At 36.9% G+C, this 14,783-nt stretch overlaps 1 protein-coding gene across 1 annotated transcript in view; it reads right to left on the bottom strand.

Moving 5' to 3' along the window:
* limd1a (LIM domains containing 1a) overlaps positions 1 to 14,783 on the bottom strand; it is a 37,988-nt gene that overhangs the window by 10,270 nt on the left and 12,935 nt on the right. The window contains exons 4-5 of the mRNA XM_016290391.1: positions 1,394 to 1,461; positions 424 to 486 (exon numbers count right to left, since the gene is read on the bottom strand). Of these exons, the coding sequence (XP_016145877.1) occupies positions 424 to 486; positions 1,394 to 1,461 (131 nt within the window). The remainder of the gene's footprint in view (positions 1 to 423; positions 487 to 1,393; positions 1,462 to 14,783) is intronic.

A 14,783-nucleotide genomic window follows, 5' to 3' on the forward strand; every position in this document is an offset into this window, starting at 1 on the left:
ATTTTAAGTCTTTTTTATGGTTTTAGTTTTAGTTACCGATAATAAACCTGTTGCATGCAAACATGTTTTAAATTGTACGTGCGTTTAAAAAATACCTGCATGCAATTACATCTTAAAACTAACCATACCACAAAACCAGTCCCTAATCTTAACCGCATCCCACCTCCATAGCGGCAAATGTGTTTTGCAATACACAGTAAATACATTGTACCTAACAACTAATTTTTTGATGCAAGTACATAAAAGTTAAATTACCTAAAACACAGTAAGACTATTACATTTAGCCAAATCTATGTAAAGAGCACTGTAGAATAAGGAGCTTTATAAATTAAACCCAACCAACTCCTTCAAGCTCTGTAGTGTGATATTCTCAGTCGTGTGATATTGTGACTAATGCAGGGTGTGGAGGTACATCAGACTCACCATGTCCATGATTAAATGTCCACATACGTTGCATTTGTCGGCAGACTGCTGGAAACCAGAGTACTATTAAAGACAAGAGTGAAGACAGAGGTGAGCTTTTCAACTGACTCTCGTTCCTTTCCATCACTTCATTTTCTCTAATACACACAACATTAACAGCTCAGATATAACAATTCATCTAATTTAAATAACACAAACTGTACTTTTTGGTCTGGAAGTTTCATTCTCCCTGAGGAAATTTGCCATTTATGCACCTATAAGAGCTAGATGTGTTTTTAAAAAGCTTTTTTTTTGCTTGTCTAAGGAAAATGTGGCAGTATTTGTATTTTTTACAACCAGCTACACAATACATACATGAATGTGGCATACCTTCCCACCTCAAACACTACACAATTATATGCACAAAACATTTAACAGCTGATCCCAAAAGTCAATTTTTTCCACTGAAATAAAGTTTTAGGATTCTGAAACTTTTAAAATCAAAAGAAAAGCTATGACATTTATTGAAGAGGAAATACTTACACTACGGCTCCATTTGCAGATTTTTAAACAAATTAACTAAGCAAAACCGTGACATTATGTAGAAACTCTCAGATTTTCTTGCTTCCATTGAAGCTCATGATTCTCAAATACTCTAAGTCGAGTGAATTTTACTCAAATTACTCTGCTGATCATCAATTTCCTTTTGTATAAAAATGAACAAAGAAGCCAAAATAAAAACATCTCAGACCGCTGAAGCCCACTGCTGGATCCCACAATTAAGTTAAGTTGAGCTAAGGTGAGCTCATAAGGTGAACTCATAACCAGGTTCATGTTTTGAAACCTGAAACCTCATGATGTCTTTAAAGACATGCTTTAGATAAGATGACACATTCTTCTGACATAACTATGAGCTATGGTTGTAAGATATGTCTCAAGACATGTTGAGACATGAAAACCCCATATAAAAGAAGAGGGGAACACAGCATACCAGGAAGTCCTCTTCACAAAAGACGTTCCCACAGACGTAGTAAAAGGCTTTCCCTCTGAGCTTTCGGCCTGCAGAGGAAACACAACAAAGACATTTACCATCAATTCAGCAACATTATGGGACACTGATAATTCGTTAAAATCAAAAAGCAAAATGATGTTTTTATTTTAGTTAGTTTCAGTAATTTTATTGTTTAGTTGTTTTTTTACGTCTATATGAAGAGTTAATTTGCAAAAACTGATAACTCAAGATAACAATTTACAAAAATCACGTTTTTCATTGTGCATTCCAATTAATCTCAATCAAACAGCAGTTGGGTTATTTTGATTAGGTAAAAAATAACTAAAAACACAGCTAACTAACAATAAAAACATGATAACAATAAAAAACACGATTTTTTGGGGGAAAAAAACGGATTTATCTGCTTTTACAAATGAACTCTTCATATATTTTCTATTCCTTTTTATTTCAGTTTGAGTTATTTTAGTATATCAAGTTAAACTACGTTGAAACTTTTTTTTGTTTTTTATATTTTATTTTAGTTAATGTTAATTTTATTTCAAGCAACAAATGTTTTTATGGTTTAAAGTGAACTAGTTTTAGTTACCTCTTATAGCCCTGGGTAACGAGAAGTTGATTGGATTTTCTTTCAACTTTTTATTACCTTTTTCCAATAAAAGGGCACGAGGCTATCACACGACCTTACATTCTTTCGGCTTAAGCATAATCACAGGAGACTACAGATGTAAACACACTTACTGTCACTAATCTTAGCTGTTCTCTGTTCTCACTTAAACCTTCAGCGTAAACCTCATTAGAGAAATACCTAACAATGATATAATTGAATCTGATACATGTTTACAAGTTTAAAAAATAAATCAGAGGCTAAACTCAAAGCACATGAGGGAAAGGCTTATTGAATCCAATGAACACACAGTAAACACATTAAGAAAGTGTCAGCACTTTGCAAAACGTGCAGTTCAGACATTCGCTGCTGATTTCCAGCCCATGGTGAGGACTTCCTGTCCCAATCCGGACTGTTTTTGGCTTTTTGCCTCAACAGACAGACAGACAAACCCTCCCCATTCAGACAGACCCCGTCCCACAGGAAAGGGGAACATTCCGCACATTTTCTGCAGAGGGGGGTTCAGGCCGATGCAGTTAACCCTTATAAGCCAAAGCTCAATGAAAGCCTTCATGTTGTTGCCATCCAGGCTCAGTGGAGCACAGTCAACCTAAACACACTTCACAGGGCCAATGAGTCTGCTGGCAACAGGAACGTTTACTTTAATGCGGAAACCATCACTGCTCAGCTAGATTTTTCAAATGATGCTTGGCAGAAACGGTTTTGTGTGAGACACACAAGTGCACAACCATTCAAAAGCTCTGGTCAGTAAGAAGTCTCTTCTGCTCACCAAGGATGCATTTATGTAATCAAAAATAAAGTAATCATTCACAGTCATATTGTGAAATATTAATTTAAAATAGATGTTTTCTATTTCAAAACAAGTCTAGGGATGCACCGAAATGAAAATTATTGGCCGAAACCGAACAAAATGAAACACTGGGCCGAAAGCCGAAGGCCAAAGATGTTTTTTCGAGTTTTTTTCCCCCATGTATTTTACCAATTTTTTTCACCACTGCATAAATTAAATAGCCAAAATGTGCTTTTTACTATTTTGTCTTGCTTTTCAAAGAAAAAATCAATTACAAAACAATAATTAAAAAATATTTAACACTGAACATTTTTTTAAACATTCTAGCAGACATTATAGCAACAAAGCACAATTTAACTTAGAAATTAATAAGTTAGTAAAATAATTTTTGTCCATCAGACCCCCTTCTTGAATAAGGCGTGTATTTTTTAAATGAAAGCAGCCTTGCTGAGCAGAAGAAACTTCTTTTAAAACATTAGAAAATATTACAGATCCCAATTTGAACACAATGTGTGAATGTTATAATAAATGTATTAATAGAGCTGTTGTAATTATTATTGTCTTACTTTTTATTTTATTTTACAGAACAACAGTAAAATTACAATTCTAACGTTTATGAATGTTGATGGAGTTCTTGCTTTTTCTCAACTTTTATTTTGGAGGAAACGCGCAGGAAGACCTCAATGCTTCTTTTTGTTGACAACAGCAGATTTATAAATGAGCCTCATTACGAATATGTTGCACGTATTGCAGTGTCATCACGCCTTGTAAAAATTCATAAAAATGTGACTGAGCAACTGACGAGTAACACTGGTTCAGTGCAGATTTTCCTCGCGCTTTGGACTTTGAACCCTGGTTAACAAGCAGATCCTCCGCAAGTTTGTGCAGCACTGTCAGAATACATGCAATTCGAGCATGAAAACATAACGTTCTGCAGTTTATTTACTAATTGTTTAAGACCATTTCACGATTTCAATCATCATACAGTAACCAGCAACAATCACCCCTTCCTCTTCTCATCGAAGACATGCGCTGCAGTACTAAACAGTCTCTCGCTGTCTTTCTCAGACGGTTTTAAATGTTTCTACACAGCTGTGCTGACATGTTACTCTGCTGACATGACACTCTGCTCTGGTTGCTATTTGATCGCGTCACGTCATTGTTCGGTACAATTTATTCGGTCTTTTCGCTTATTCAAATAATTTCAGTTGCCAAACATTCGGTGCATCCCTAAACATGTCACTAATTTTATCCTTTAAAACTCATCCTTGATCATCAAAATAACATATTTAAACATTTTAGGAAATGGAAATGTACATTTAGTCATTTTGCAGACACTTTTATCCAAAGCGACTTAAAATTGGGGAATACATAAAGTTTCTTTAAATAAATAATTTCTTTAGGTCTTAAAATGGCTTGAATGTAACTATACAACCTTTACCTCATTTAGTACACACCATAAATTAATATGCAAATTAGTCCTTGCCTCCATCCATTCACACCAGCTCGAACCTGCTCCACTTAATAATAATAATTTTTATTTATATAGCGCCTTTCCAAAACCCAAGGTCACTTTACAAGTCAGGTTTAAGGAACAGAAACAAATAAACATCAATACCAGAAGACAGAACACATACCAAGAGCTGAGAGTTATACAGAGACCACTTACAAAGTTAGATTAGAGATACAAAGAGAATGTAGATAAACATCCATAACAGGGTACAAATTACAGACTGAGAACTGAAGAGTAATACTCAGAGAAAAAAGTGTTTTTAAGAGGTTTTTGAAGGAGAGAAAGGAGGATGCTTGACGGATGTTTTGGGGAAGAGCATTCCACAATCTGGTAGCCACAACACTGAAAGCCCTAGCTCCCATAGTCACCAGACGAAACTTAGGGGTGACTAACAATCCCTCATTAGAAGATCGTAAGGAGTGGGCAGGAACATAAGGCAGAAGTCAGTCAGATAAATATGTAGGACCAAGGTTATGGAGAGCTTTATAAGTGAGAATTAGTATCTTGTAGTTTATGCGCAAGGAAACCGGAAGCCAATGAAGGTGATAAAGGATTGGGGTAATGTGATTGCTCATTTTTCTGTGGGTAAGCTAGCCGCAGCGTTTTGAACATATTGTCGTCGTTTGATATTATTAGCTGACAGGCCATAAAGAAGTTAATTACAGTAATCTAGTTGAGATGTGACAAAGGCATGTGTAAAAGTTTCTGCTGACTGAGAGAGGATCGAATACGAGAGATATTACGTAGGTGGAAAAAGGCTGTCTTTACTACTTTACCAATGTGATCATTGAATGGAAGAGTGGAATCAATGAGAGCACCAAGATTGCGAACTTTAGTGGAGGGCATAATCAGATCACCATCCAGATCCATCAGTTGACCAAAGAGTTTAGATGCAACAGCTTTAGAGCCAATCAGAATTACCTCAGTTTTATCAGAGTTAAATTTAAGGTAATTTGCCTCCAGCCAAAGCTTGAGTTCCTTGATGCAATTTGTTAATGCAGGCGGAGGAAACACTGAGGTGGAAGGTGCGCTAAAATAAATTTGAATGTCATCTGCGTAACAGTGGAAGTTAAACCCATAGCGTTTGATTATTTGTCCAATTGGTAGCATATAAATATTAAAGAGGAGAGGGCCCAAAACAGAACCTTGAGTTACACCAGAACTGATGGATTTGGTAGATGATTTGTGTTTCTGGTATATAACAAATTGTTGCCTCCTGGTCAAATAGGAAGAAAACCATTCAAAGGCTGTGCCAGTAATTCCAATTGCTGAAAGCCGTGAGAGGAGTATCTCATGACAAACAGTGTCAAAGGCTGAGCCGAGGTCTAACAGAAGGAGTGTGCTAAGAGCACCAGAATCAGAAGCTAAGAGAAGATCGTTAAGAACCTTAACCAGGGCTGTTTCAGTACTGTGTAATGGACGAAGCCAGAATGGAAGGGCTCGTAGAGGTTGTGTGCTGTTAAAAAGGCCTGTAACTGGGAGGCAACAACTTTTTCTAATATCTTAGAGAGAAAATATAAGTTTGAAATAGGCCTATAACTACTTAGGGAAGAAGGTTCGAGCTTTTTAAGAAATGGAGTGACAGCAGCAATCTTAAGCTTTGATGGTACAGTTCTAGATGACATTGACGTATTAATGAAGTGAGTGATGGGTAGTGACAAAGCAGGCAAGCGATTCTTCAGTAAAGAGTTAGGTGCAGGATGGAGAAGACTAGTAGAGGAATTAGACAGCCTGATTATCTCATCAACCACTGTGGGGACAATAGAGTCAAAACTAGAGAAGCTATGAGCATGGCATAATGAGAGAAGTTCAATAGTGGGAACAGAGGTAGGGTGTTGACAGGTATGAGATATTTTACTCTGAAAAAAGTTCAAGAAAACATGACACATTTGATCAGAGCCCACTAGAGACTGAGTTAACTTTTTAATCGTAGTAAATAATGTTCTAGGCCTGTTTTTGGACTTATTAATGAAAGTAGAGAAATAAGATGATCAAGCTGCATTAAGAGCATTCCTGTACTGCTTAATGTGTTCAGTATATACCAAGGAGTGAACAACAAGGCCAGTTTTCTTATAAAGCCTTTCCAGCTGGCGGCCCTTGGCTTTCATTGCCCTAAGCTCAGTGTTGAACCAAGGAGAAGTGTGCGAGGAAGAGACCGGTCTAGATTTTAAGGGAGCAAAATTATTCAAAATAGTAGAAATACTTTCATCATATACATTAAGAATGTCTTCAGCACTGGAGAGACTGCAGCAGTCAGTAGTGAACACTACACAGTGGCAAGTGGCAATATTGGATTAATTAATCTATTAGGGATGCAGCGATTAACAGCGAACCGGTTGAAAATCGATTCAAATATGTGACGATACAAATCGGTTGAGATGCCAAACAAATCGTGATACAATTGACCTATCGTAAGCCCCTCCCCTCGAACGCAGAAGAGCCAATGGCAGTCGAGTATCAGTTGCACGGAAAGCGGAACTCTTTGAAACATCTGTAGGTTTCAGAGCCATAGAGAAACATTGGAGGATCTGGAGCTTGCATCGGTTTAATGGTATTTATGCTACAAAAATGGAAAAACTATGTGCCTAGGGTACTTGTAACACTAATTCCAGTTATCCTGAGAGGATAGGCAATGTAACTTATTTTATTCCATTTCCTAAACCCAAACTAAACAGAGCAAAATGTCCCTAAGCATTCAACCCCAATCACAATGAAGATGAAAATGTTCATTTTCTGGTTGTCATACTCTCATTAAGTTACACTTTTCATCTGCTCAAGCAGAACCTAATGTCATCTTGTGCTTCAGCAAGGTATCTCTGGCTAAAACTAGCTAACGTTAGCGTTAAAGTTAGTGAGTCCATGTTAACGTACAAACCTAAATAGCGAACTGTTCTCACGTCATGTACCGTGCAGTGAAAGTCAAAAACACATAAACGAAGATCTATATTAGAGTGCTTCTCCATATTAATCTGGTTAAATGTTAATTAATTTAATCTTACTCTGCAGTATATGAATGGTGTTGATCCGGGATGTTGTCATTGCGATCGTGACGACCGTAACATAATTCTCCCATTTGCATTGTGATCTGTATTTTTACATTTAAGTCCCACTTGAAGGTCCATACATGTCCCAAATTGATCAGAAACACCTCGGAAGAAGGTTTTCTCTGACAGCTGTCATTGTAAGACAGTGAGCAACTCTGTTTGTTTGTCCGAATGAGCAACAGTAACTAAGGGGGATGGGGCTTACCGATAGGTCAATTGGAGTAGTTTATATGAATGTATCTCTGAGGGGAACTGACTGTCTTTAGAAAAGTTCACGTGGTATTTTCTTCATCTTGCCTCTGAACGATGCAAATTAAAGTAGTGTTCATAAGCGCAGCTCTGCTTTGTTTACAGCGGTAACCAATGTTCCCTCTAACTGTTTTCTTGCGGAGCAAAACTTTTCTCTATTGGGCGGACATTTCGGCCACCTGAGCCTGAATATTATTTCACAAAATAATATTGTGAAATATTATTGCAATTTAAAATTTAAGTTTTCTATTTTAATATACTTTAAAATATTTTTTTTTTCCTATGAAGCAAAGCAATTTTCAGCATTATTACTCCAGTCTTCAGTGTCACATGATCCTTCACAAATCATTCTAATATGCTGATTTATAATCAATGTTGGAAACAGTTGTGCTGCTTAATATTTTTTGGGACCTGTGATATTTTTTCAGGATTCTTTGATAAATAAAAAGTTAAAAACAACAGTTTATTCAAAATATAAATTTTGTGTTACAATATACACTACTATTCAAAAGTTTGTGGTCAGTAATTTTTTTTTTTTTAAGAAATTAATACTTTTATTCAGCAAGAATGTGTTAAATGGATAAAAAGTGACAGTAAATACTTATCTTTTCAGAAAAGATTTCTATTTTGAATAAATGCTGTAAAATTCAGCTTTGCTTCACGGGAATAAATTATATTTTAAAGTATATTAAAATAGGAAACCAATATTAGAAATTGCATTAATGTTTCACAATATTACTGTTTTTTTACTGTATTTTCAATCAAATAAATACATCCTTGATGAGCATAAGAGACTCCATTAAAATACAAGGTCAATTATTTATTAGGTTTATAATACAGGCCTAACATAACATAATATCAAAACAAACTGAAGCATTTAAACTGATAAAATACAATAGAATAGAAAACAAACTGAAGCCGACCTCATACCTCATCCGCCCGGAACTGCTTCCGTTTACAACAGTGAGCGCAAGCTAGATTAAATTGATTATTACTTTTTAAATATAGTTATTTTTCTTACAAAAACGCATCGATTCGCTAAAGGAGGCATTTGTTCACCCCCCGGAGCCGTTTGAGACACTTTGTTTTATGGATGGTCGCTTTTTATTTCACTTCTTTTGGACTGAAGCACTGCAACACCCGCTGACTGCAACGATAGAGCTTGGAATAGCCAGGACAATTTTTCATATAACTCCGACTGGATTCGTCTGAAAGAAGAAAGTCATATACACCTAGGATGCCTCGGGGGTGAGTGAAACAGCCTCATTTTCATTTTTGGGTGAACTAACCCTTTAAGTGCTATAATCAGATCCCCAGTGCATCTACCAACCCAGAAAATGTGAAAATGATTAACTCAGTACACTTTTTTCGGTAAGCCTTTCTCTGCAAGCTTGTGAAAAAACGAGCCTCTCAGATTTCGCTCCCCCAGTAACATTCAGTAGATAGAGGATCTTATTATAATATTACCGCCAATTAATTTGCACGTTTTCACCCACGGCACCGCCATTGTGTTTTCACAAGCGACAACGTTGTATCAGTTCTAACAAAAGTTGAGGCAAAGCATGATAACTGTTCGGTCTTTGGCTGCACTGACGAGCACAGAAAATTGTTGTCCCAGCCTCAGAGGAGACCAGAGAGCAGTAGATTTATGGATTTATTTACTGTATATTATGTTGCTACCACACAGATCTAATATAAACATGGAATTTCTATCCCAACTGTTTACCTTCACAGACATAACTGACTGTTTTTTGTAACTCACGTGTTTTTAACAAACTTGTGCGTATTTGACAGTTTAAGCGCAATAAGACATGAAAGAGAACTTAGTTTAGTACTCGCATGCCATGGGACAGGCGTTTTCTGTATGTGTGCGCTCAGAAAACCGTATATCAAAAGCTTAAACTAATATGGTTTAAAACACATTCAGTGCGATAGACATGATAATCAAAACCAAAGAGATGTTATTTAGCAGAGTATCTGAGGAACGAGCTGTAAAGGCACAGCCCTGTTCTGGAAAAGGGGGCGGGGAACAGCAGCTCATTTGCATTTAAAGAGACATGCACGAAAACAGCAGTTTCTGCTTCTACTCAAAATAGGTATTTTCAAAATGATGCAATAAATGATATGAATGAAAAGAAACATTTCTGATTATTAGCAATGTTGAAAACTATATTGTGCTACTTAATTTTTTTTCTTCTTTCCAAGACCAACAATTACATTATTAAGCCTGGTCAGCGTGGAAGTCTGCAATAGACAGTCGGCAGTATGTGAGAAAATGACAAGACATTCCTCTGGGTTAAAAGCTCACAGACCCGTGGGGTATTTTCAGCTGAAACTTTACAGACACATACTGGGGACACCTAAGACTTATATTAAATCTTGTAAAAAGGCACCATAGGGCATAATAAGTGCCATTTAAAATTTCTTTAAAATTTAATTTATTTCTGTGATGGCCGTTACTCCAGCCTTCAGAGTCACATGATCCTTCAGAAATCATCCTAATGCTGATTTGATGCTCAAGAAACATTTCTGATTATTAGCAATGTTGAAAACTATATTGTGCTACTTAATTTTTTTTCTTCTTTCCAAGACCAACAATTACATTATTAAGCCTGGTCAGCGTGGAAGTCTGCAATAGACAATCGGCAGTATGTGAGAAAATGACAAGACATTCCTCTGGGTTAAAAGCTCACAGACAAAGATCAGTTTGTTGCCAGGAAACAGATGTTAGTCCCAGGGAATGCTGGGAGATGTGCACCAAAGGAATGAGTTCATCTTTCTCCAGAGAGATGAGAGTAAATACAGACTTTTCACACACTCACTATACTCATGAGAGGATGTCTGAGGCTTACAGGGGATTCAAAAACCAGCAAGCACACAAATCCACCAAAAAAAAAAAACATAAGCTACAATAAAAACTAGTGCTGTCAAACGATTAATCGCGATTAATCACATCCAAAATAAAAGTTTTGAATACAAATATATACATGTAAATAAATGCAAATATTTTCAAAATATATACTGTATGTGTGTGTATTTATATATACATAATAAATATAGACAGCACACACAGATATATTATGTAAATAAAAACTTTTATTTTGGATGCGATTAATCGCAATAAAAAGCACTAATAAAATCTGATGCCTTCAAAAAGTAGTTTCTATGGTAGTTAATGTGTTCAAAAAACTATGATATACTTACAGATTCACTGAACTAGATTTTTGAACGATGGCAGCTAATGAATGAGTGCTTTTGGGAATTGAGAGGAATGTGATGACAGATTTATGACTGTACAGAGAAACTGCTCTAAACTTTATTCTCCAGTTTAACTAGCTTTATTCTGCAGAGACAAAAACACAGGATTTATGAGAAACAATCCATTCTGAATCCAATGTCTCCTCAGAAAGAAAATAAAAGCCCTCCCACTTCCTCATGGGAGGACACCAGACTAATGAATGGCCATATTTGACTGAAAGTGAAGCATATGGATCATTTTGCACCTCAAGAGCTTTAGCTACATGCATCTCAATGATGTTCACCAAATGTTAGCAATGTAGTCTGGAATTCAGCCATCTGATTTATCATGTAATTCAGCCACTCACTTCTGTTTAATTTGGTACATACCACATTATGTGTGCTTTAAGCAAATTATCTCTTTAAGAACGTTATGTGAGAAATAGTGTGATCACATTCTTTAAAACGTTCCCTCCAAATTCAATTCAAATGAAAATGACTTTATAAATATGTCCTTTATAAGACATGGCTGATCTTGAATGTTCTTAAGGATGTTTAAACTTGAAAATACTTCGTAAATGATCTAGTAAATGATCTCTGTGATCTGTTCTTTTCCATTGCGTTCTGTCAAACAGTCCGTTCCAAGCCTGCATGATTTTCTTTCTTCTGTGGATCACCAAAGACATTTTGAAAAAATGAAAATGAAAAAGTTTTTGTGTGTTTGTCTATATACAATGAAAGTAAATGAGTCCAATGTTGTTTGGACCTCAACATTTTTTTAATATCTTCTTTAAAGCTCTGCAAAAAAGTCCTATAGGCTGGGAATGACATGAGAGTGAGCAAAAGATGACAGAATTTCCATTTTTGAGGCAACTAACCTTTTAAAACAAACTAATTCAACTAATTGTTCAGTAGGGGTTGCACCAACTAATCGACTTTAATGCTCTGCCATGACACTTTAAGTGTGATGTCGACTAGTCGCTGGTCCTATAGAGGGTGCAACAGGATAAGACATTTTTGAAGGACTTCCACATTTACACTCCGTTTCCAAACAGTTAAAATGACAAATAAATGCATACTCTGAACGCGCTCCACAAGACATGTGTTATTATATTACTGGATGCTCGAAATTGAATGGGAGAATGCACGTTTTAAACAGCTTATTATAGAAGTAAGTTAATCGCCGTTCTGATAAAAATGAGCTGTTATAGGAGCAATAGCCATGTGGGCAGCGCTGTGTCATATGCCATAGCTGTACACAAGGTGTTTGAGTCTCAGCTCCAGGTTCAGGCTTATTTGTTCATTAATGACGTCATCAGCGACTAGTCAACGTCGACTCTACTTTCATCACATAAAATAAGTTGTTCAACCCCTATTGTTCAGATAACCAAAGATGCCATTGCTTTGTTATTTTGTTATCTAATGCATTGGCGTTTTTAAGGCCACTGTACCTATAAATACATTGGAGGATACAGGATTACCATCCAATTTCAGCTGAAAAACCTCTGTACAGCACTTAAATGTCAGGGAATCCCTGGTGGGCCTGATATTGAGCGCATTTGGACTGGGGGTCACGAACAAAGCTGCCCTCCTAACAGCTCCAGAACAATGATCTTCTGTCCCTTCACACAAACCACTGCTGGCGTCTCCGCCTTCACAGAGAAGCCACAAAACTAGCCAAATTGAGTTCAAGGTGGCAAATCTTGATTGTCCAGAGAAGACAAAGAGTTTGGGAGTGGTAGAGTCAGTTACTTTTGGGTTACTCTCTATGAGCTTGTGTTCAGTAAAGACGTACAAAGACTCATCTGATGTTCAAAGCAGGTAGTTTGAAATGTAAAATACTTCCCTTGCACTAGTTATTGCAGCAGACTATGCCATTTCCTGCACAACTTTCTGAAGTCCATGAAGCGTGTCCAAAAAGAAGCCAGAAATCAAAGCATTTCTTCTCGGCCTGTTGAGATTTTAAGTATTATGGGGGCTTTGCGATGTTTTCCTTCACACTTTCCCTTATATGGGCCGTTTGTGTAGTCTATGATGCCATTTCTAAGTCTCTCTGCTTGACGAAGCCCTCTGATCTAAACACAGCAAGAATTCTTCTGTAGGATATAACTGAGAGATCAGTTTGAGCATAGAGGATTGATCCAGCTCAATCTGCAACATAAAAAACTTTTTTTTTTTTTGGAATAAATTATATTAAGCAACTTGAGTGACACGCCAAAACTAGGACACTGTAGTTTTGAGCTCGCTGACAGTTTGAGTTGTGGACTTACAATCACAGAAGACATCTATACTAAGGATGCGCATCTCCATAATTGAGGGCAATGCGATACGCATATCGATGCATAGCCAACGATACAATACATTAAAGATACATATGAAGCAGCTGTGCAAAACCGACGCGATGCAATACGAATCACCACTATTATGATGCAGTGCAATCCGATTTCAATTAGACTTAACACAATGCGATTCAATGCAATAGAAAAAAATATGATGCTATGCAAATCAATATGGTACAGATAGGTGGCTTTTATTTCTTTGGTTCAGACTAGGGTGACCATACGTGCCATTTTCCCAGGACGCGTCCTGGCCAGGATTTCTATATTGCCTAAAATATCTAGGTTTTGGCTTTGTTTGCGAGTGCAGACCGATCGGTGTATGACATCAAAATACCATTCAGACGGTTCCTTATGCTTTCAAAATGCTCTCGAGGTATTTTGATGTCATACACCGTTTGGTCTGCACTCGCAAACGAAGCCAAAACCTAGATATTTTAGGCAATATAGAAATCCTGGCCAGGACGCGTCCTGGGAAAATGGCACGTATGGTCACCCTAGTTCAGACAGAAAGCCATGGCAATCTATATGTGACTCTCAGGACATGCCTCGGTCTCCGTAGTGTTGCGATACATCACATTCACGTAGCAGCAGTGGTGATGAGAGAACGCGCTTGAGAAACCGTTTAGAGAGGAGAAATCTATCTACATAGTACACAAATATTGGTCACAAATTATTGGTCACTTTCGAGATAATAAAAATATAGTGCATCTACTAAATTATATATGAATAGTTTTTACCAATGCAAAATATGTTAGAAGCGATGCATCGTGATACAAATGCCAACATTTTTTAAATTGATGCATCGCGTCTTTAACTTTGCACCGATGCAAATCAGTGAATCTTACCATCACTAGTCTATACTGCACAATAAATCATTTACAAAGTGTCTTCAGTATCTGATGGCTAAAACTATGGCCAAATTACAGCCCAACATTTATCCAGTTTGGTGTCTATTTACTGTATTTTCTGGAATATATATGTTGCATTTTTTCGGAAACTTTCCGTGACTTACATAGTGCAATTAACATCAAGCATTCAAAACATGCACAAAGCAAACATATTAGAATTTTTCCAAAATGAAAGAGGAACATGAACCCAAGTTTATTTGTATTGCATATTTTTTGAGTGGAGTGAGGTTTAAGTGGAGTGAGGGGAACTAAAATGTTCTTGAATATTGAGCAAGTTAAAACAGTTGGAATAACTTTAAAGGGGTCCTATTATGCTCTTTTACAATGTCTTGCATTTGTTTTGGGGGTGTACTAGAACATGCTCTCATGCATGGTGGTTCGAAAAACGCATTCTTTTTTACATAATTTACATTACTACAACACCTTTGTCCCCAGTCTGGCACAAACGGCTCGATTAGTTCCAGGTTTGATGAACGCCCGCCTTCTGAAAAACGAAATGTGATGTGATTGGTTAGCTATCCCAGTGTGTTGTGATTGGCGAACAGCTTAGACTGTGTTTCAATACTGCCCCGCCCCTTGCCAAAGCAGCAGGTTTAGTTAAGGATGGCGTCAATATTGCCATATCAATCTGAGCCGGATTCAGACCCTGAGACTCTGGATTAAG

Source organism: Sinocyclocheilus grahami, unplaced genomic scaffold, assembly GCF_001515645.1.
Source record: "Sinocyclocheilus grahami isolate Dianchi unplaced genomic scaffold, SAMN03320097.WGS_v1.1 scaffold258.1, whole genome shotgun sequence".
Taxonomy (NCBI): Eukaryota; Metazoa; Chordata; class Actinopteri; order Cypriniformes; family Cyprinidae; genus Sinocyclocheilus; species Sinocyclocheilus grahami.